Source organism: Colobus angolensis, unplaced genomic scaffold, assembly GCF_000951035.1.
Source record: "Colobus angolensis palliatus isolate OR3802 unplaced genomic scaffold, Cang.pa_1.0 Scaffold17, whole genome shotgun sequence".
NCBI lineage: Eukaryota > Metazoa > Chordata > Mammalia > Primates > Cercopithecidae > Colobus > Colobus angolensis.
In genome coordinates this window covers 12,035,429-12,057,461 of record NW_012114821.1, presented here as the reverse complement: position 1 = coordinate 12,057,461, position 22,033 = coordinate 12,035,429, and the positions used below count along the sequence as shown (strand labels likewise).

The 22,033-nt window shown below is 50.0% G+C and overlaps 1 protein-coding gene across 4 annotated transcripts in view; it reads right to left on the bottom strand.

Moving 5' to 3' along the window:
* The window catches only part of NDRG1 (N-myc downstream regulated 1), a 61,326-nt gene that overhangs the window by 16,281 nt on the left and 23,012 nt on the right, over window positions 1–22,033 (bottom strand). For 3 of the 4 annotated variants that reach the window (XM_011938144.1, XM_011938145.1, XM_011938146.1), the window contains 6 exons: window positions 10,881–10,986; window positions 8,415–8,535; window positions 5,564–5,626; window positions 4,759–4,819; window positions 3,138–3,224; window positions 924–980 (listed from right to left, as the gene is read on the bottom strand). In XM_011938144.1, the coding sequence (XP_011793534.1) occupies window positions 924–980; window positions 3,138–3,224; window positions 4,759–4,819; window positions 5,564–5,626; window positions 8,415–8,535; window positions 10,881–10,986 (495 nt within the window). The remainder of the gene's footprint in view (window positions 1–923; window positions 981–3,137; window positions 3,225–4,758; window positions 4,820–5,563; window positions 5,627–8,414; window positions 8,536–10,880; window positions 10,987–22,033) is intronic. The other variant, XM_011938147.1, reaches the window with a different exon arrangement.

Genomic DNA, 22,033 nt, shown 5'->3' with positions numbered 1-22,033 from the left:
CCACCCAAAGGTCTTATCAACAGGTAAATGGAAAAACAAACTGTTGCACATACATAAAAGGGAATATACTTCTCAGCACTAAAAAGGAATACACTGTTTTTTAAGAGACAGGGTCTCTCTGTCGCCTAGGCGGAATACAGGGGGCAATCATAGCTCACTGCTCACTGTAACCTCAAACTCCTGGGCTCAAGCGATCCTCCTGCCTCAGCCTCCCAAGCAGCGAGGACTATAGGCATGCATCACCATGTCTGGCCAATTTTTAATTTTTTTGTAGAGACAAGGTGTCGCTATGTTGCCCAGGCTGGTCTTGAACTCCTGTGCTCAAGCAATCCTCCTGCCATGGCCTCCCAAAGTGCTGGGATTACAGGAATGAGCACTGCACCCAGACTAGGAATAAACTATTGATCCACTCATTAACACGGACAAATCTCAAAATGGTTATGCTAAGTGAAAGAAACCAGACCCAAAAAAGAGTACATACTATATAATGCCATTTATATAAAAATCTAGGAATTGCAAAGCAATCTATAGGGGCCAATGCAGATCCAAGTTGCCTGAGAAGGAGGGAGAAGAGGATTATCAAGGGGCACAAGGAAACTCTTGGGGTGATGGAGACGTTATTCTGATTACAGTGATGGTTTTACAAATGTATATACATGTCAAATTTAGCAAATTCTGCCCTTTAAATATGTGCAGTTAATTGTACTTCAACCAGCCATTTTTCAAAAACACATATAAAAGGGGAGAGAATGAATGACTTGTTGCTTATGAATGAATAATGTCACATTATCTCACGAGCACCAGCTCAGCGGCCCCCAGTTGACTGTGTCTTGTTCTCTCCACCCCCACATGGGGCCCTGTGCTGAGCACCACACAATGCATCGCTCAGCAGGAACAGCAGAACACCAGGCCACACAACTCACCTTCCCAAAGAGGTGGGACACCACCATGTCTGGCAGGGCTTGGGTCCATCCAGAGATCTAGGGAGGAGTAAAGTGGGTGGATTAGAAACCAGGAGCTAACAGTAGTGAACAAAGTCAGCAAAACCCCACTTCCCTGCGGGGAGAGTGGCATTGCCAGACTCCCCTCTGCATGTAGGCCTCAAGGACATCCCCTTGATAGAAACTCAGTTCCTATCTCCAGTTCCCTCCTGGACCTGATCCCCCAAATGCAGGGCCTGGGACTATATCCAATTCCTTATTTTCAGAGGCCCATGCACAAGAAATCCACAGCAAATGAGTGCTGAATAAAGATCCAGCTACTGCTAGCTTACCCTGCTCAAAACATTCACTAAGTCCTCAGCAAAGAGGGCCGTCCATTCACCTCTTCTAAAAACACACTGAACTCCCCCGTCTACGCCCCCGGATATGCTTGGCTCCCAACTATCCCTCTCTCTCATCTCTCATCTCCAAGCCAGTTTCCCCTTTCTATGTATACTGACATTACCAAAGACACCGACAATCTTCTTTTTGCTACCTCTCCCCAGTGACTAGGTTTGCAACAGGAGCTCTATAAATGGTAGGATACAGCAGGAGCTCCATAAATGTGTGCTGACCAAAGTACTGGGCAAAACTAAGTAGCAGAGAAGCTCTAGGCCTAAGGGTCTTTGGCTGGCCCTTGCCTGCCACAGCCCAGCTGTGTGGCACTGGGCAGTCTGCATACCTCTGGGTCTCAGACTTCTAGTCTGGAAATGGGAGTGCCAGGAACTTCAAGGCCACAAAGTCAAGGTGAGGAGTGCAAGAAGTAACTGCACATATCACAGTGTTTAATACCAACGCCTGGTACTCAAGAGGCTGGGGTTGAAAAGGAAGGGAATACTACAGCTATTAAAGCCCCACAGACATTCCCCAGGCTTCACATTAGCCAGTGGTCGACACCGCCAGACCTTCGAGTCTGGCTCAGAACAGCCATCACGAAGCACAGCGGGTGGACTGGAATGTCACTGCCTTTGCCGGAAAATCAAATGAAAAACAGAAGCGTGTTCCATTCCCGAATGTCACACAGGCAGGAGGGAAGGGCTCTCGCATTCTGGAGGAATGTTCAAAGAACAAACACAAAATCACAGTGGCTAGGACAGGGCCGGGGATGGGGCAAGAGGCACGGCCCCTTCAAACCCTCGGTTCCTGGCAGCCACCCAAAATTTGGCAAAAATGCACTTGCAAAATGAAAAGCTGAGATCACTTCAGCTTTGTCCTATTTTAACTGGAATGACCTGCCCATCTCCTTGGCAAACACTGAGGCCTTCACAGGGCCAAAAAACAAAAACAACACCACAATGACAATTTTTAAAAGATAAACAAGGAACCTTAGGACACCAGTCAGGGCAGAGCTTCCCAAGACAGCACAGGTCCCTTTTCCTCCAGGCAGCCCAACCTGCTGGCCAGGCCTGCCTGTCTCCCAGGCCTGCCTGTCTCCCACCCCAGACAGGAGCCCCAGGGGCAAGGATGGTCAGATCCACAAACCACGAAGTCAAAGCAAGCTGCATCCACTCCCCATTCTACTGCCTAGCTTTATGTGGCCCTGGACAATCCCCTTAGCCACACTGAGTCCTCATTTCTGAAACAGGGATAAAAATTCTCACCTCCTAGAGTTACTATGAAGATTAACTGCGGTAATGCACACACAGTAATGCTAGAACAAAACTAGCACATGGTAAACTCTCTATCTACGTTAGCTAATTATTATCGTAAAATGCTGTGGCACACTAAATATACATGTATTTTTCTTTAATAATATGTGAATGAATTCCTAAGATTAGAGGCTTTTGTCTTGTCCATCTCAAGAAGTTTTGTTCTTCAAGATGCTCAGTATCTTGACCAAAGCCCGGCACAAGTTAGGTACCCAGCTAATACTCATTAATCCAAGCAATGCTTATCCAAGCTGGCTCAGGGACCTGCATCCCAGTGCTTTCCCTGGCTTAGACAGCTTGGTGGTATTTAAGTCTTCTGAATGGCAAACGGCTGAGGTCACGTGTACTGTTCTAAGCAAAGCAGAGGGAACTGGAGTGGGCAGTAGAGGGTAGTGGAGGAGTGGGTAAAGAGAGATCTCGTAGCTCCAGGGCTCCCCCAGCCAGAGGCTGTGTGCACCTATCCCTCTGCCTGCAGGGACTCCGCCTGCCTGACAGGCCCCCACCTCACCTTGGAGGCAGCCCAGTCCATCCAGCCTTCCGCACAAGGGTTCACATTGATAAGGACGAGGCCCTCTACCATCTCAGGGTTGTTTAGCTGCGATTCAAGACACAAAGTGAGACAGACATCCCAGCAATCTGAAACACTAGGAACTTTCCAAGGCAAACCGAAGCTTGAGAGAAGTACCCAGAAAAAGGCAGTGTGGGCAGCAGAGCAAGCTGCTGCTCCCTGGCCCCACCCCATGCAAAACTGAGGTTCCAGAACAGCAGACATGGGATCGGGTCCTAGAGAGAGTGGGAAGGAGAAAGAGGAAGTGCAGAAGAAGTAGGAAGCCCACCGCTTTGCAGACCTGCCTTGGGCAAGTCACTTCAACCCATGGAGGCTCAGCTTCCCCAGCTGTCAAATGCGTGTAATACACCATCAACCTCATCAATCAAACAGGGTACACAAATGCTCTCTAGCTGTGGCAGTAACAACTGTATTACTTACTTCCAGAATATATAAACACACACACACACACACACACACACACACACACACAGAGTTATGCATCGCTGAATAACAGGGATACTTTCTGAGAAAATTGATCATTAGGAGATTTTGTCATCATGTGAAGATCTCAGAGTGTACTTACACACACTAGATGGTATAGTCTACAACTCACCAAGGCCGTATAGTACAGCGCATTGCTCCTAGGTTTGCTGTACAAACCTGTACAGCATGTGACGCTACCGAACACTGCAGGGAATTGCAACATGATGCTAAGTATTGATGTATCTAAGCAAATCTAAACATAAAAATGGTACCGTAAAAATGAACCATTACAATCTTATGGACCCACTGTCAAATATGCAGTCTGTCATTGACCGAAATGTCATTATGTGATGCAGACATATATAGATATAGATATGTACACCTGGGGTACAGTTGAGACATTTTCTAATTTGCTGAGAGTCTATATGGCCAGACCGTTTTGTATTCATGTCAGCATTTCTTTCTTTTTTTTTTTTTTTGTAAGATGGATGTTGTAGAATCATGTCAGTATTCCTAACCTCTAGCAAAGCCCAGCAAATCATAGGCAGTCAAAATACCTATGGATGAACAAAATGAGTATTGTTGCATTCTTACACAACTGCTTGGTGATGATACAAAGGAAGAGTGGCTTTTGACCTGAGCCCAGAGAAATAACAATGACAACTGTCATGAAAACTTCTTGTGTCTGATTCTAGTTTAGAATCAGTTACGAACCAGTACCCTGACTGCAAAAACCTGTACAGCTGTTACAAAGCAGTGTCACAGCAGAGTACTCAGTGAGCAAGGAGCGTCCTCACTAGATGGCTAAGCAGACAAAGTCAATGACAAAAGAATGTGTCCAGTATCACTCAAGAGTGGAGGAAGAGAAAAGGTTGTGAGTATATACATATATATATACACACACATGTATATATATATGTGTGTATATATACATGAGTACTCACGTGCCACACACACACACACACACACACAAAACTGTGGAGCATACGGGTCATTTCTTTTTCCCTTTTGGGTTTTCAATGCTTTTTCCAAATGTCTTCCTTCATCTTAAAATGTTATTTAAAATGCGATTTTCAAAAAATGCCAAAGCACTCACAGCAAATCGAGTTAGGATGTAGGCGCCTGCTCCTGTTCCCATGCCAATAATGCTTTTCAGCCTGGAAGCAGAAATACAAATGCATGTCACACAAGGAGAGAGTGACAGGAGCCCCCAAGGACCCACTTAGAACTTCCTGAGGGTGATCGCCTGGCTAGGCAATGCGGGAGCATGCTGCCATGACTGCCTGCACAGCCCTGAGGTTACCATGTTTTAGGACTGGACAGAGACTGCGACCGACCTTGGAGAGCCACGCCCCTTATCCTCACTTCCCTCCTGGCCGCCACCCAGGCTCTGAGAGACCGTCTGACATTTCGGGAAGGCCCGTTACGGCATCATTTCTTCCCACTCTTAAGCTTTATTTTGGATTCTAAAACTTGGAATGAAAACAAATTGAGCAAGAACCATGAAATTATCATTATTTGAAGGACTCAAGACAGAGATGAACACTGGAAAAACGAGGGTGTGGAGAGAAAAGCTGAGGTCTCAGGCAACTCCATTCCAGAATATTCCATGGGAAAGAGAAGGGAATGGAAGAACAGGAGGCAAGAGCAAATGGGTGGGGCGGCTGCCATCACACAACATAACATTCATGCAAGAGGAAAACTGAAGTTACAGGAGGCAGACTAGAGCTCAGAGACCGTGTGAAGAACAGTGTTCACAGAGTGACAAGCTAATTTCTTGCCTCATCTTTAAACTGCAAGCTTAATTTTAGTGGTCAATCCAGATCAAAGCCAAGGGGCAGGAAGACGCTAGAAGTCAGGCTTCTCTGCAAACGGAGGAGGAGCTGGTCCCTTGCTCTTACCCAAACTGTTGAAGGACTCCAGGAAGCATTTCAGCCAGCTGATCCATGGAGGGGTACATGTACCTGGGGATGACACAGAGAGGCCATTAGCGAACACCCAGAGAGAAACGGGTAATCCAAACAGGGACACGCTTGAAGGGTGGGGGCCATGCAACAGACTGCCCCATGCACCCAGACCCCCCAGTCTAGTCCCTTCCCATCCTTCTTCCAAGAAGACCCTTGCAGCACACCCTAACTATCAATTGCTTCCTATGCGTCAGGTCCCATGGACGCATTTTGGGGCATTATTAGCTCATTCAGTTCCCACAATAACTCTAGAAGGCTGCTAGGATTTTCCCCCCAGCAAGATTATAACTATCACTGAGGCTGAGAGATGAGCCACTTGGCCTCACGAGAACAGTAGATGGTTAGCCAGAAACATGTCCTCACTGGGTTTGTCTGGTTTTGGGCCTAGAGTGTTGCAGAAACTGACTAGAAGGCATTTCACAATTCCAACCTCAGGGAGAAGGAATTAGATCAGGCATGAATGAGTTCCATCCACAAAGGAGTGATTGATCCTCACACATGCTGCGCTCTTGGTGAGGTAATGGCAGGGGCCGGTGAGCAAAGCAGAGGCAAACCAGGACAGGAGCCAGCCCTCAAGTCAACAGAAACGGGGTGTGACTCATAACAAAGGCTATCGAAAGAGACCTGCCGTGATCAGGTGATCAGGGAGGGCTTCTTAGAAGAAGTGACGCTGAAGGGGTCATGGGAACCTGATGAGTAAAGCGTGTGGGCAGGGAAGCAGCGTGTTCAGATGCCCTGGGAAGAACCAGGAAGAGCCCGTATGGTGTAGCTCCATATCAACAGAACCACTGAGTTAGAAGCCGCAGGGCAGAAGAGGGGCAAAGACATGAAGCTCCTCTGAAATGGCCATGCCTCAATTTGGAGCCAGCAGCTCCTAAGGTGTGACACTGGAGAAGTCACTTGATTGCAGGGCCCTCTGTTTCTTCCCTATTGCCCAGGGCTGGTGTGAGGCAAGGAAGCAGCAGAATTCTACTCCCAAGGTCCCTCCTGTATAGATGGTGGAAGCCAGAGCCAGGAGGAGCCCAGCCAGGGATCCCCCACCCTGCTCTGCTGTCTCAGCTTCAGGATATAGGGGGCTCACCCTTAAAGGGCCTGGGAGACTCCCTCTCACCCCTCCCAAGTCCCACACTCTCCTCTGCCCTACTCCAGGAGGAAGAAACAAGTCAGGTCCCACTCTGACAGTGGGTCCCACCACATGCACACAGAAACCACCTAGTAAACTAGGGGGAAAATACCCTGTAATATCCAGACCAACTGAATAAAAATTCCTGGGGGTGGGGCTCAGGCCTCAGAATATTCGTAAAACTTCTCCAGGGGGAACTAAGAGTCTCAGCTTTCCCCCAAGTCTTTCACACAATTGGTCCAACCAAAGATAGATTTACTGACATACCTCTGGCTTTATCTGCTGGTTAACAATTAACCATGTCCCACTGTTTTAATACACTTTTAATTTTTGGTCCTGGTCCCATACGATTGGCTGTACCTTTCCTTCCTCTCTGATAAAGGTTAATTATTAAGGATGATTCTGAACACTAATAAAAAAGGATTACTATTTACAAACGCCAAGAAGGCCCCTTCTGGAAGACTTTAAACCCAAGAACCTGCTCCTGCCCTGGTTTAATCAGAGCGTCAGGTGCGGGGACAAGAGGAATTATCTCTGAGGTCTGCCTCCCCAATGTGATGCTGATTGGGGGATCCAACAAGCTTGACCATAATTGCACAAGGGGAAATTGAAAGGCCATGCCCATACAGATCACGAGCTAACAAGGGCCAGGCAGTGTAAACACTCTCAACTAAGGCAGCCTGATGTTCCAAAGAGGATACACGTCTCAGTAGATAGGACCAAAGCCAACTCCCCGGTTCTCAGCTGTGCAACCTTTTCTTTTTTGGAGACAGAGTCTTGCTCTGTCATCCAGGCTGGAGTGCAGTGGTGCGATCTCGGCTCACTGCAACCTCTGCCTCCCAGGTTCAAGGAATTCTCTGGCTTCAGCCTCCCGAGTGGTGGGGATTACAGCCATGTGCCACCATGCCCGGCTAATTTTTGTATTTTTAGTGGAGACAGGGATTCACCATGTTGGCCAGACTGGTCTTGAACTCCTGACTTCAGGTGGTTCACCCACCTCAGCCTCCCAAAGTGCTGGGATTACAGGTGTGAACCACCGTGCCCGGCCTCAGCTGTGCAACCCTGAGCAAGGTAGTTAATGCCTCCATGCCTCAGTATGTTCATCTGGAAAATGCAGCTAACAATACCAACCACACAGAGCTGGCTATAAGGATTAACCCCAATGTTAAATACGAATGATGAAGCCTAGCCCACAGGAAGTGATCCATCAACGTTACTTCTCTCCCTCTCTTTTTCTCCACAACCTTCTAGGTTTTTCACCACACTATTCGGTCACATCAAGTCCTCCTCCACTTCAGTCCTGTCCAGGCTGAGCACACCTATGGTAACGCCAGCCTTGCAGGAAGGCTGGGGGAATGGGGAGGTAGCATCTGATGAGTATGCTGTTTCAGTTTAGGAAGATGAAAAAGTCCTGGAGACAGACGGTGGTGATGGCTGCACAACAATGTCTGAATGTCCCTAATGCCACTGAACTATATACTTAAAAATGGTTAAAGTGCTAACTTTTATGTTATGTATCTTTCCACAATTTAAAAAGTGGTTAAGATGATACATTTTATATTTTACCACAACTAAAAAGTATTTAAAAGAGCAAAGCAGCTGAACCCCTCCCCGACACCGAATTTCCATGCCGTAGAGCTCATAGGGCAAGAGGCCCCTCACCCTGCGGGGAAGGAGGCTGCGCCGTCCTGCTGGCCAGGGGCGTCCACGTGGCAGACGGCGAAGTGCTGGGTGATCTCCTGCATGTCCTCGTAGTTGAAGAGGGGATTGTAGCAGGTTTTGTCTGAAGAGTAGCAGAGAGGGAGAGACGACAAAGAAGTAAGAGGAGAAAAAAAATTAGGTGTCTCGGTGGCAAAGCTCATTCATTTTGTTTCACTCCTATTCAGAAGAAGGAAGTGAACTTGGAAGAACACAGATGTTTGCGTTTTTTGTTTTTTGGTTTTGTCCCCATGCCCACTTTCTTCTGGTGATAAAAAGCAAGAGTAAGTCATGGGGCAAGGGAGTGGGAGCTGGCGGGTGAATCTTGCAGTTGGTGCTGGAAGGGGCTCCCAGGTTGGCTCCTGCAGCTCCTCCAGTCAGTCAGGGTCAGGATGGCCCTGGCATGAGATGGGTTTGCCCCCCTGATCCTCTCTTTCCATCTGAGCCCACTATACCCTCCTATCTGGGGTACTGGCCCAGGACACACATAACTTTCAAACAAGGAGGAGCATGGGAGGCGAGATGTGCCTCCTCCTTTCATGTGGCCTGGATGAGTCTCCTCACCGCTGAAGCCTAAGAAAGTCGGGCTGCTCACCCTACCTCCTGTCCCTTTTCCTCCTGGGCACTCAGCTCAACAGTACTTCCCAGGATCCCTTGCAATGAGAAGCAGCCATGTGATCTGTTTCTGGCCAACAGCCTGTGACTATCACCATTTCCTCACCATACTTGTCACCCAGATCCTCTAAGATCCTCTAAGCTTCTCTCTTCTCCCATCTACCTGCCAGAAGCACAGTTTCCAGCAGAAGGCTCTGCAGCCCCAGCGGATGGCAAACCCCCAAGCTAGAAGGAGCCTGGGTCCTTGAATTGCCAAATAGAACATGTCCCACTCAACACCCACTAAACTGTTACGTGAGCGAGAAATAAAACATATATTGTGTTAAGCCACAGAGGGCTTGGCATCTTTTGTTATAGTGGTAAGCCTATGATAAACCAACAATGAGCCTCTCTAAATGGGGAGAGAGGCTGCCATATGCAATTCCAGTTCCTTGTCAGAGTCAATCAAATAAGACAGTGTAAATCAAAATACCTAGCATGGACCTGGTACAAAATGGATATAAGGGAAACAGACTGGGGAAGAAGTGAGATAAAAGAAAGTGAAAATCAAGTAAAAAAGTGGTTTTCAGTGGATTTCCGTGAAATCATCCCCAGCCTCAAGGTATTGATAGGCTTTATAGAAACAAATGAAAATCAGGCAGTCCATCATCAAAAATCAAGCAAGCTTGCAATACTCAAGTTCACAAAAATTACAGGACCAGTGAAACCTATGTGTCTTCTGATTCCTCACAGAAGAATTCACCTCTACTCCATGAAATTTCAGCATTTGGTAGATTCCATTCGATTCGCATCTATGAAAAATGGGGAACCCACCTCTGAAAACCCTCCTGGTAATCTTGGAATTCACAGTCTAAACATTCATGGCAGTGTGACTCACACAGCCAAAAAGTGAAAATGCCCCAAATGCTCATCAACTAAAGAATAGATGGCCAGGCCCAGTGATTCATGCCTGTAATCCCAGCACTTTCGGAGGCGGAGGTGGGGGGATCACCTGAAGTCAGGAGTTTGAGGCCAGCCTGGCCAATATGGTGAAATCCCACCTCTACTAAAAAAACAAAAATTAGCCAGGGGTGGTGGTGGGTGCCTGTAATCCCAGCTACTCGAGAGGCTGAGGCACAAGAATTGCTTGAACCCAGGAGGTGGATTACAGTGAGCCAAGATCACACCACTGCACTCCAGCCTGGGCAACAGCGCGAGACTCTGTCTCAGAAAAAAACAACAAAAAAAAGAATAAAGTGTGGTAAATCTATACAATGGAATATTATTGTTCAATAAAGGAATAAAGGCAATACAAATATTAATGCATGGCCTGGATAAACCTTGAAAGCATTATGAAAGAAGCCAGTTACAAAAAAATTACATGTTATTTGATTCAATGTATACAAAATTCCAGAATAGGCAAATTCACAGAAAAGGAAAGTCAATGAAGGGTCGGTCATCTGGGGGTGGGGTGACAGATAAAAGTACAGGATTTTTTGGAAGGATGAAAAAGTTCCAAAACTGTGTGCTGATGGTTGTACAATTCTGTGAAAAGACTAGAAACCATATGCGTGCATTAATATAGAAGTCACTGTCACAGATAGCAAAGAACTCCCTGTGTTCCCAGTGCCTCTGGGCACACAGACAACTCCGTGCCCACATGCAGCGCATTTCTGGCTTTTCCAGGCTGTGGCAAGAGTTCTTCCCAGAACAGCTCCAGGAAGTCCCAGGCAAAAAGAAACCACCAGCTCCCAGCCACCAGCCCTTCTCGGCTGCCTTTTTCCGCCACTCTCTTGGGAACCAGCTGACAGGGAACCAGAGCTCCTCAGAACTTACGGTTCATGCCGATGTCATGGTAGGTGAGGATGACAGGCCGGTTTCCCTTGGGAGTCCCACACAGCGTGACGTGAACGGAGCCATGTAAAGTCTCGATGTCCTGCTCCTGAGGAGACACAGCAGACAGTGGGCTGGTCACGTGGGGTTTCGCAGCATCCGTGTGGCTGAAGATACTCAGACTGTTTCCAACTGTGTTTTGAGGAAGCTCACTTCTCATCTGGCCATAAGATCCCTGGCTTCGGGCAGCAGCTCTCTCTGGCCAGAAGCCACTCCCAGGACCAGGGCTAGGAGGGGCTTGCTTCAGGCAGCAGCTCTCTCTGGCCAGAAGCTACTCCCAGGACCAGGGCTAGGAGGGGACTCCCAGGAAGCAGAGGACAGAGGCCTGGCTCAGACTGTGCTGTTAAATGCACAAAATGCTGGGGAAAGGGCCTGCCCGTGACCATCTCTGCACCAGACTGTTTGGTCCATCCGGAAAACAGGCCACCAAGCCTGCGCTTCCTTGCTTCCTTGTCCCCAGGCCCCACTGACCCCACAGGTTACTATACCTGTGACTAACATCTGGTGGCTTGGGGTTACCCAGAACTCACTCCCCACTTCCAAGAACAGCCCCCAATTTCCTTCAGGAGCCCACCCAACCCTCACCCTCAGTCCTAAGAGTTCTGTTGACACTGACCCCCCTCCCCACGTTTCACAAGTCAAGGTCAGTTCATGCACTCCACCTTCCAGTTGCAAGGACTGGATCAGGTAAGAACACATAGGTTGGCTCAGGCCAACTAAAGCCAACTGCACTTATTTCTAGTAATTGGGGAACTGGACTGGACTTGATGGAGTAAGGCTGAGAGGGCTGGATCTGCAGCAGCTACATTGTCACCATGAGGCAAGGGCCTGCCTGAAAGTATGGCCAGCCCAGGGACAGAAAAGAGTGAAAGAAGGTTTGGGGATGGCATCTACCACCTGGGATTTTCAGTTACATGGGCCACCAACTTCCAATCCCATGTAAGCCATGTTGAGTTGACCAAAAGATTCTGAATGATACCATGCCCATTCTCCCTCCTGCCCTTCCTTCTCATTGGGCCAGGTGGTTCTTCTGGTCAAGGTCAACTCTCCAGCTCGGCCAGCGACCCCCAGCCAGCTTACTCCCACTCATCCCCGTGCCTCTCTGCGCCAAACCTTCCTAACAATTGAAGACCTGCTCATCTTTCTTCCTCTGGAAAACCAAAAAAAAAAGGCACCCTGCCTTGGTTCCAAGCACCCCAGTTCACTCGTGGACCAACCCTTCACCTGCCATGTTCATCTAAACTCCTGCAGAGGGTGGCTGTGAGTCTTTCTCAATTGTCACTTCCACTCGCCCTTCACCCCATGCCTACCCTGGGCTTCCGCCCTCCTCAAGGTCACCCAAAAGTTCCCAAGGACCCCAGTCACTCGTCTCCCTTCAGTGATTTCCACGTCTGCGAGCAGTGACCTCCCCTTTGAAGTGCTCCACTCTGGGCTCTGCTCCCACAGGGCAGTTGGGAAGCAGGGAGACAAGGCCATCAGGCTGCTGAGACCATCCAAGTACCAAGGCAGTGCTGAGACATGTCCCTCCACGTCCTCACCCTCACAGGAGCCCTGCCAGGGCCAAGTGACCCAGCTGGCTGAGGAAGTAAAGTCGGTGTCCCAGAGTCACATGGACAGGCAGCACAGAGGCGGGTCCCCCAGAAAATCAACCTCCGCGGGGCCTCAGGCTTCTCAGCACTTGGCCCGCCCGCGAGCGGTGCACACTCAGGCCTCACGAGGCCACTCAGCTCAGCACACTGCATTGATTTTCCAAAGAGTAAATGAGGCAGTGAAGTGGAACACAGAACACTCCAGATGCTGCTGAACCTGCTTCTAGAAGCCGGCAGAAATGTGACCTATACAGGTCACTGCCGTGTGGCGGCAGAGAAGAGTCAATGTTCACAAACTCACGCTTGAGAAGAGGCGATGGGACAGATCACCACTCAGGTGCCCTGTGGGGGCAAGTCACCTCCTCCCCAGCTTGAATCTTTAAAACAGAAACAGCCTGGCCCTTCCTCCCTCCTTGGGTGCTGAAAGTCCAGAGAATGCCAGCTGCTCCATCCGCGAGTGACTCCCTGTGACTTGTGGATGGCAGCCACCCACACGCCATCCACACCAGCTGGTGATTGGATTCCACCTCTGCTACTTCTTTTATTATTATTATTATTATTTTTTTTTTTTTTTTTTTGAGACGGAGTCTCGCTCTGTCGCCCAGGCTGGAGTGCAGTGGCCCGATCTCTGCTCACTGCAAGCTCCGCCTCCCGGGTTCCTGCCATTCTCCTGCCTCAGCCTCCCGAGTAGCTGGGACTACAGGCGCCCGCCACCTCGCCCGGCTAGTTTTTTTGTATTTTTTACTAGAGACGGGGTTTCACCATGTTAGCCAGGATGGTCTCGATCTCCTGACCTCGTGATCCGCCTGTCTGGGCCTCCCAAAGTGCTGGGATTACAGGCTTGAGCCACCGCGCCTGGCCACCTCTGCTACTTCTTTACCCCTGATACTTAAGGCAGTTTGATTTCATCTGAGAAACATTCATTAGGCACCTATTGTATGCCAGGTCCCCTATGTCCCCGCAGGGATGAGTGGGTGACAACTCTCAAGCTAGTAGGGGCAGTGGAGACGGTCCCAGGGGGCTGCAGGTCCTCTGGGTCCTCTGAGAAAAGAGGAGAAAGAGGATTTAACCCACCAGGGTGTTGCTGGGAATGGGACCAGGAAAGCCGCCTGAATCCCATAAGATCAACGATTCTCAATCTGAGGAACAGGTTCAAAAATAAAGAAAAATGACATCCAATTCCCAGGCTCCCCCGCAGTGTATGGAAGCTCCGTACTGAGTTTCCAACAAGAAATCACCACCTCCCCCTCCCCAGTGGAGGAGTGCAAGGGTTCCCGACACCCACTTGGAGAACCCCGAAGCCAGCCAGCCCCAGGCCACCATCATGCTTCTGCAGAAAGGAGACAAGCACTCCAGCTCACTCATGGACCAATCTCTCACCTGCCATGTTCATCTAAACTCCTGCAGAGGGTGGTCCTGACTCCTTCTCAATGGCCACCTCCACTCACCTGCCCTGGGTTTCTGCCTTCCTCAAGGTTACCTAGAAGTTCCCTGTTCCTGAATGGCACAGAGATGCGGCAGTGGTTACCAGGGGAGGGTGGTGATGTATAAAGAATGTACTGTACAGAGCCAGGCCCAGCCCCCTGGGAGCACCTGGGCCCGCCCAGCACAGGGTCATCCTGGCACCTGCATTAGCCCCCAACACCGTAAGCCCCTGGCACAAAGAGCTCAGCCCCATCTCCCTTCCCCATTCTCTGCCCCTCAGGGCCCAACGCTTCTTTCCTGCCCATAACAGGCATTGGAAAAATCCATAGATGAGGGAGCAGTGGCCCAGCTCCCAGCGGGGGCCACAGATCATCTGCTGGGCCCAGCCTGGCCCTGAAGCCACTATGGGAACAAAGGTCTATTTGTTTGTGGGGGCACATTCTTCATTGTCTCCCCAGCTGGCCCACATGGCTCCCTCTAAAAGACAGGCCAGGGCAGGCGGTGTTCCCACCAAGTCCTACCACTCCCCAACCTCTGAGCCTCCAGGTCCTCACTCCTGAGCTGGGAGAGCCGCCTGCACCCCAGGCTCCATAGCAGGAGAGGAGTTACCTGCACAGAGCCCAGAGCACAGCACTAGGCAGGAAGGGGACTCCTGGTACGGGCAGCAGAGGGTGCTAATGTGGTGGCAGGTATGGGACATGCCACCCCAGCTGGCATCAAGAATGTCCCTGGCAGCCCCCGGGGTGGCGGGTGTGCAGCAGATTTCTGACTCATCTCTTTCAAGGTCTTAAAATATACAGCCATGGAACCAGAACTAAATTGGAGGGTCTATCCTTCCAAATCCAAGAAGGAAAGGCTACCTAGGTCTCATTTGCTGCTCTGTCCGCAGACCTCTGCACAGCTGCCTGCTCTCAGTGGGCACCCGTATCTGCTGGATAAGAGATCTGATTCTGGCAGATAATGGTGAGCATTACCCACTAGGAAGGAAATTTATCTCCTGAGGGCATCGATCTACGTTGGGCTCTTCCCCACTCTGCTCCTGGATTGGCCATGAGATGCTCAGCTCCCTCCTGATAAGACCCCCAGGGTTGGTGAGAGCCTAACAGGGCACCAATGCTTCATTCCAGCTCCTGAGGAGTGTCAGGACCCTGGCTGCTGCCTCAACACTGCCCCAAACCTCAGCCTGAGCAGGACTCAAAAAAGAGGCTTTCAACATTGCTTGCCTTGGTGGGAAGGACAAAGACCCCATTTGAGAAAGTGGAAGTAAAGTGGTGGAAGTCACGCAGGGGCAGGGCTGCCTCCCAGGCATAGGTGAGCAGAGGTGAGGGAGAACATTTGCTAAGCGCCTACGAAGACTAAGGCAGGGTATCAGACCTCCATGCCACCGGGAGGCCCATCAATCCCATTTTACAGGTAAAGAAGTTGAGGGGACTCTCCCAAGGTCATAGGCTTGTGGTGGTAGAACCGGGATTCGAACTCTATCCACTGGGCCCTTGCTCCTTTGTGCCAGGGTCTGCTGGCCCCCATCGGTCCTCCACTCAGTTCCTGGACCCCCAGCACACACAGAAGGAGGAGAAAAAAAGCAAGTGTTGTACCTGTACCCAAGTCCCATCCCCTAAGTCACACACACATACCACCCTAACAAACACACCCACCAACAAACGCACGTGCACGCACGCGGTCCTAAGCCAGTCCGGAAGACTGTCTGAGATTGAATGGGAGAATTACAACACTCACAAACACAGGCCTTTGTCCTATTCAGTCCCACAGGAATGTTCTGTCCTTCTGTCCCTGCCGGGATAAATCACTCAGTGTTCTGGAGAGAGGAACCCGTCCCGTGTCTTCCACGTTTTCCCAAAGAGAAAGCACAAGGAACCCAGAACATCAGAACTGCAAGGTGCACTGTTCATCCTCTTGCCTGAGAGAGCAAAGTGCCTGTCTCAGGGCTCATCAGGGACCCCCCAATTTCTGGCTAGGACAAGGCTGGCAACACAAACACAACTCCTCCACCATCCAGAGCCCCACACCCAGCTCTTCCACAGCGCAGGACCAGGCCACAGAAGACCCTGCTCACAAGGCCTGATTCAGACAAGACGACGAAAAGGCAAAAACCCGGCTGCACACGCTTTCCTCTCACCTGCTCTGAAGAGTCTAGAAAGCTGCTCTCTCAAGTCTAGAGGTGATGGCAGGGATGGGGGCAGTAATAAACTGCCACTGCATCTTACCCCATGCCTGCTCTGAGTCTCTCACACGTGTTTTCTCACTAAACACATGCAACAACCACTGCAGAGATGAGAAAGCTGAGGCTGAGAGAGATTAAGGACTTCATCCAAGGCCACACAGCTGGAATAGTGGGGCAGGATCTGAATCAAGCTTGGATTAGGATGTCTGCCTCCAAAGCCTGTTCTCTTTATCATCCTGTTTCACATTCTGTGCCGGGCAGAAGAGGGGAAGGAACCTTTCTCTGCCACGTGCACTGTGACTCCCTAAAGGGGGATGCAGCAAGTCAGATTCCCCACACTTATTTGACTGCAGAACACTTGTACCTCCCTCCCCAGCGTCTCCAAGGATTGGCCATCCCTGCAGCACAGGCTGTTACACTACCAAACAGAATCGAGAAATAATATCTGCTGCTCCTATCCTCCTAAAACAGGCACCTGCCCCCCAACTGCAGGCATGTGTGTCTTTGTGAGGAAGTGTGCCAGCATTGGAAATACCTCAGCACAGACATCAGACATCACCTCCTTCCTGCTACCCACCATACACACGCCATGCAAACCCTATTCTCTTCTTTGCAGCACAACCACAATTACAAGTATACATGTAACAGCTGCCTCCCCAGCCAGACTGCCAATTCCTAGAGGGAAAGGCTGGCTCTCCAACAGACAGAGTCTGGCCTGGAGGGTGCACTTAAGAGATTTACAGTCTACACTGCCTGTATGCTGGCAAGTAGCAAACATGGCACCTACCACTATGGTCTACACCGCCTGTAAGCTGTCAAGTGGGGAAATAGGACCTAACACTATGCCTTGAAGATTTCATCTCTTTGGCTGTCAATCCTGGCTTGGGAGCTTTAAAACTATGGCAGACTCTGTTGGTTGGCATCCCAAACATCTGTTGTTCCCGTCTTTTTGAGGATAGAATTCCAACTGCTGTACTAAGAAGCCAAGTGCCTGATAAAGTGGTCCCCTTCCTTACTCAACTCCCTTGAAACCAAGGACGGTGAGGAGGTTCAGCTCTGGCCAATGAGATGCCAGCAGAAATTCCTGCAGCCTCAAGGAGAGTTTTTTAAAAAGGATCAAACTTGACCTTTTGATTCTTGTCCTTTCACCCTCCCGCCTGCATCCTATTTGGGACATGGATGAGATGCTCGGGGGTTCGGTGGCCATCCTACCAATCTGAGGACCAAAGCCGCATGCTCAGGTGACAGCAGGAAGCTGTTAAGGACTAACTCCAGCAGGGCTGGGTGACATTCATAGCCCGGGGTGTTAGTTTTTTAGGCTGGTGAGAATAGCAAACATTTCCTTGTTACAGCACTGTTTTTGGAGCAATACTTATCCTAATGTTATAACCACCACATGCCCTTGGCCAAGTTATCAGCCTTCTCTGACAATCCCTGCCATCAGTTGTAAGCTGAGGTCAATGACAAGGCCTCCTGTTCCATTGAGATACTCCCAAGACTAAAACCATGGGACAGACCTGGTTGTGTTTTGCAAACTGCGGCGTTTCCCTCCACGTCAGCTGTTACGGACAACCGCTCCAGAGTGATTAGTGTGAAGCTGCCAGGGCCAGCCCCGCTGGCTTAAGTCAACTCTCTGGATGATCCGGAGGGGCTCTGGAGACCAGCTGTGACTGTCTCCCCACTGCCCCCGGTAATCCCCTCCTTCCCAGCAGGCCCTGGCCAGATGCCGACCGTCCTGGGCTCTAAGAGGATGACCGTGTACCCACGCTCTAAGTCAGCTGGTGGGCTGGGCGACCCCTCCCTCAGTCTGACAAGCCTTGGGGTCCAAGCATGGCCAGACCAGTCAGGGTGCCCTCTGGAAGACCAGGCCAGGAAGCTGACTGTGGCTCATCAGCATCAAGTCAAGGCCCACGGCAGCAAGAAAAGTAAATCATGGGAACAGAGGCTCAAGTGAAAATGTCAGGGGCCTGCCCCCTCCCCACCATCTTTTCATAAAATGATACACTCCTCCCCCTATATTTTCCTGGTTCATCTCCTGTGCCCATGGAGGAGGAGGGGCAGCCACAGCAGTGCCACTCATCTTAATGATCCATTCCATTAAGTAACAAACACAGGCCAGGTGTGATGGCTCACACCTGTAACTCTGAGTTTGAGACCAGCGTCTGCAACACAGTGAGACCTCCTTTCTACAAAAAATAAAATTAGCCAGGCATGGTGGCTCATGCCTATACTCCCAGCTACTAGGGAGGCTGATGTGGGAGGATCACTTGAGCCCGGGAGGTCATAGTTACAGTGAGCCGAGATTGCACTACTACACTCCAGCCTGGACAACAAAGGGATACCCTGTCTTAAAAAAAAAAAAAAGAGTAAAGAATACATAAGTACCAGAGATAACTGGGGGAGGTGTGTGTAGCCAGGAGGAACACGATAAAAAGACAGCCACCCACTTACTAAGCAAGTTCAATAAAGCCAGCTTTGTCTCCTGTGCTATATCATGACAGCCACTGAACAGACAGCCTCCGGGGCTGAAGTATAGGTGCCCAACAAGATAACAGAGTTCAGATTCAAGATAGATAGATCCTTGGGCTTCCAAAGTCATGATTCCCCTGCAAGCCACACACAATGGAAGAACCTTCCAGAGGTCAAGCTGGGTCTGTCACTTCTCACTTCATTCCCCAGGCTTCTTTCATGTTGACATAAGGTCAAGAGAATTAAACAAAGTTACACGGAGTCAGGGAACAGGCTGCTGTGGGCAGAGCGTGTCAGCCTGGGAATACAGCATGCAACTGGAACCCACACTGAAGACCTCAGTTCTCCAAGGAAAGAAGAATTAGGAAGAACGTCTTTGTTTGGATTAGGGTGAAGAGATGGAGCAGACCCCGTCATCCATGGAGCAGTGGAAGGCGACAAAGACCTGTGAGCTGAGCCCGCTGCTGTGTGCGTTCAGTGTCTGCAGTGCGCTCAGGGACAGCAATGCTCCCCACTGTTTCACAGATTAGGAAACTAAGCCCCAGGGAGGTCAAGCGAGTGGCCAAGGACACGCGAGTAGCAAATGCCAGGGCTGGGTCTGCACTCGCTTCTGCTCACTGCACCCTTTCTGGGACGCCAAGAGATGAGTGAGGTCAGCCTGGCAGAGCCTGGCCTGGACACACCTCAGAGGCCCTGGTATGAGCGCTACCTCTCCTGTTCTATTGGAGGCTGCTCCTAGGAAACCCACAGCAGAATTGCAGAAGAAGCACACTGTGTTTATTTTCCAAAGACTCATTTTGCGCTGATCCAGATGAGTGTTCCCACCATCTGTCACCCGAAGGGCTTGCTCTAAGTCCCAGTGGCTTTGCTAGGAAGTAGGGCTGGGGGAGGACGAGGTTGGGAAATGGTGAGTTGAGGATTTCCAGGCTTCTGTCTGAGCCCTGCCCACCTTCAGTCATGGGGCATGAAAACAAGAAGCAACTGTGTGGAAAGAGAGAAATTAGCAAAAGGTCACCATTTCCATTTTCCCTGTGAGCTGGTCTGCTTCTAAAAAGAGGAGGGAAAACAGCCCCCCTGAATGGGATCATACATCCCTAAGACCAGCTGAGCTCTGCCGAACAAGAGGCCTCGCAGCAGAACAGGAGCCAGACCTCCGGACCCCCGCCCAGCCCTGGTACTGCCCCAGCCCCCTCCACCACTCCACACCGAGGCCCCGTGGGTAACATCAGCTCACTTCTCAGGGAGCCCTGGTGAGCACACAAACACAGATTCCCATGGAAACCAAATCAAATCTAACCGTCTGAATAACTCCAGATCCAGGTGGAGGGAATTAGAAGCAGCAAATCCAACAGAAAAAGCAATTTGAAGCCACAGAAAGTCACCCGGCCCACGAGATACAATTTATGGGTGATGAAGTCAACTCTGCTGTCCCTTCCCCAAAACCCATTAAATTCACTTTGGCTCCAGACGTGCGGACTGAATCAGCTTTCGCCATCTATCTCATTGTGGCGTGACACTGAGCAAATCCTTCAGATTTTCTGGGCCTCGTATCTTCAACATAAAACGAGGATGGCAAGGATACCTCCCTCAACACGGTTTCATGAGGATCACATGAGCAGATGCAGGGAAAGGGCCCGGCATGGTATCTGACATACAGCAGAGCTCAAGAGAGGCCAGCCAGTACAACTTCCATGACTATAACATTTTTTCGGAAGCAGATGGATCTAAATCCAGGAGTATCTCAACAGTACCCTCTGGCAAGTTCCCTAACATCTTCAAATGGGTCTCTCATCTGCAAAAGAGGCCAACACCCCTCACCTTGGCAGGGAAGCCCTGAGATAATGAGTATGCAAATATTCATTCTTCCTCCTCTTCCCTCCCTCAGGTGGCCTTCCACAAAGCTCCCCGTCTGGAGCAGAAGTCTTAGACTCTAGAATTACAGCCAAAGAAAAGAAGCTGGAACCCAAAACACTCCCACCCTCCCTACTCCTCAAATTTGCAAACACAATTGCCTAAAACCTGATGCCAGAGGCCTCTCAGCAGAGCCAGATCAGACCGTGTCCTTCCTGCAACCCCAACACCTAGGCCAGCAGCCCGTCCACCCCCCGCTCTGAGGGTTCCGGAATCTTTCCAGGAACGGCAGCCAGGCGGGGGCCTGACAGTGCTGGCAGAATCATATGCAAATCACCAATCACTTTGCCCAAACATCACCCAGGACAAAACACAGAGACCACCTAAAGGTGATGCCAGTGACAGAGAGATAAGGCCTGATGCCATATGCTCTGGCAGGCGAGCTGTCTCGTGAGACAGGCCACCCAGCAGCTCAACACAGACTCCACCAGCAGCTCCTCAGTGCCAAGCTCTGGGCTCAGTGTGTGTGTTTTGATTCATTTCAAAAACAAACAAACAAAAAGCCTAAATTATTGACTACATTGGGAAAGGAAGTAGGAATCTGCCTGAGTTAGTCAAAGTGCAGAAGCAGTAATTCTTTTTCAAGGAATAACATCGACTGCTTTCAGATACACAAAATAAAGCGACTCAAGACTCCTTAGACTGAACCAGGGGGGAAGCTATGCCCAGGGGGAAGAACTGCCCAGGAGGGAGACCTATTTTAACAAGCAGGTAAGAAACCAACTAAATGAATAGATAAAATCCATTTGCCATTAAGGCACATCAACTCTTGAGTCCTACAACAAATCCTCCTCAGTAGGCTAAACATAAGCCCAGTGAAGTGTTGTTTAGATTATCTGCTTGGCTAGATCTTTTGACAAGCAGACGTGGCACAGGTGAACCAGCATCGAGTCCAAAATGGTTTGATTAGTCTTTGCAGGAACAGGGCTGTATTCAAGCAATGCGGTTGAGAGAACTGTCCTCATCAGACAGCCCTGGGCTCAATGTGGCCCACTTCACAGCTGCCGTCCCTGGGAAAGTCTCAGTTTCCTTATCTAAAAAGGATGATGGTACAGATCCCCAAAGGTTCAGCAAGAGAGCGTGGGAGGCCTTCAGTACTGGCCTGGCTCATCAGAGGACACCGAAGTGCATGGTGGGCAGGTGCTGTCCTGTCACTTTGCTGGAGCTCCTGTGTGAATCTGAGGTCAGAGCATGCTGACCAGTCCCCAGGCTGATAAGCCCTATAGGCCCCCTTGACCAAAGCTCTGTCCTTCTCAGTTCCTAGCCCTGTAACCCATCAGACCCCAGAGAGCTTCTGTCTGTCATACTGCATCGCATCTTCTGAAGGAAATTCTACAGCAACCCTACACCCAAGATTTGGGAGACTGCTGAAAATCTGGGGGATGCTTTCATCAATCTCATGAGTCCCTAACACCTTCAAATCTAAGAAGCCAAATCTAAATGAATACGGTTTTATACAAAGATTTTCTTTTGGTAACAACCTTGAAAAAGTGTCATTCAACACTCAGATTTCAGCTTAA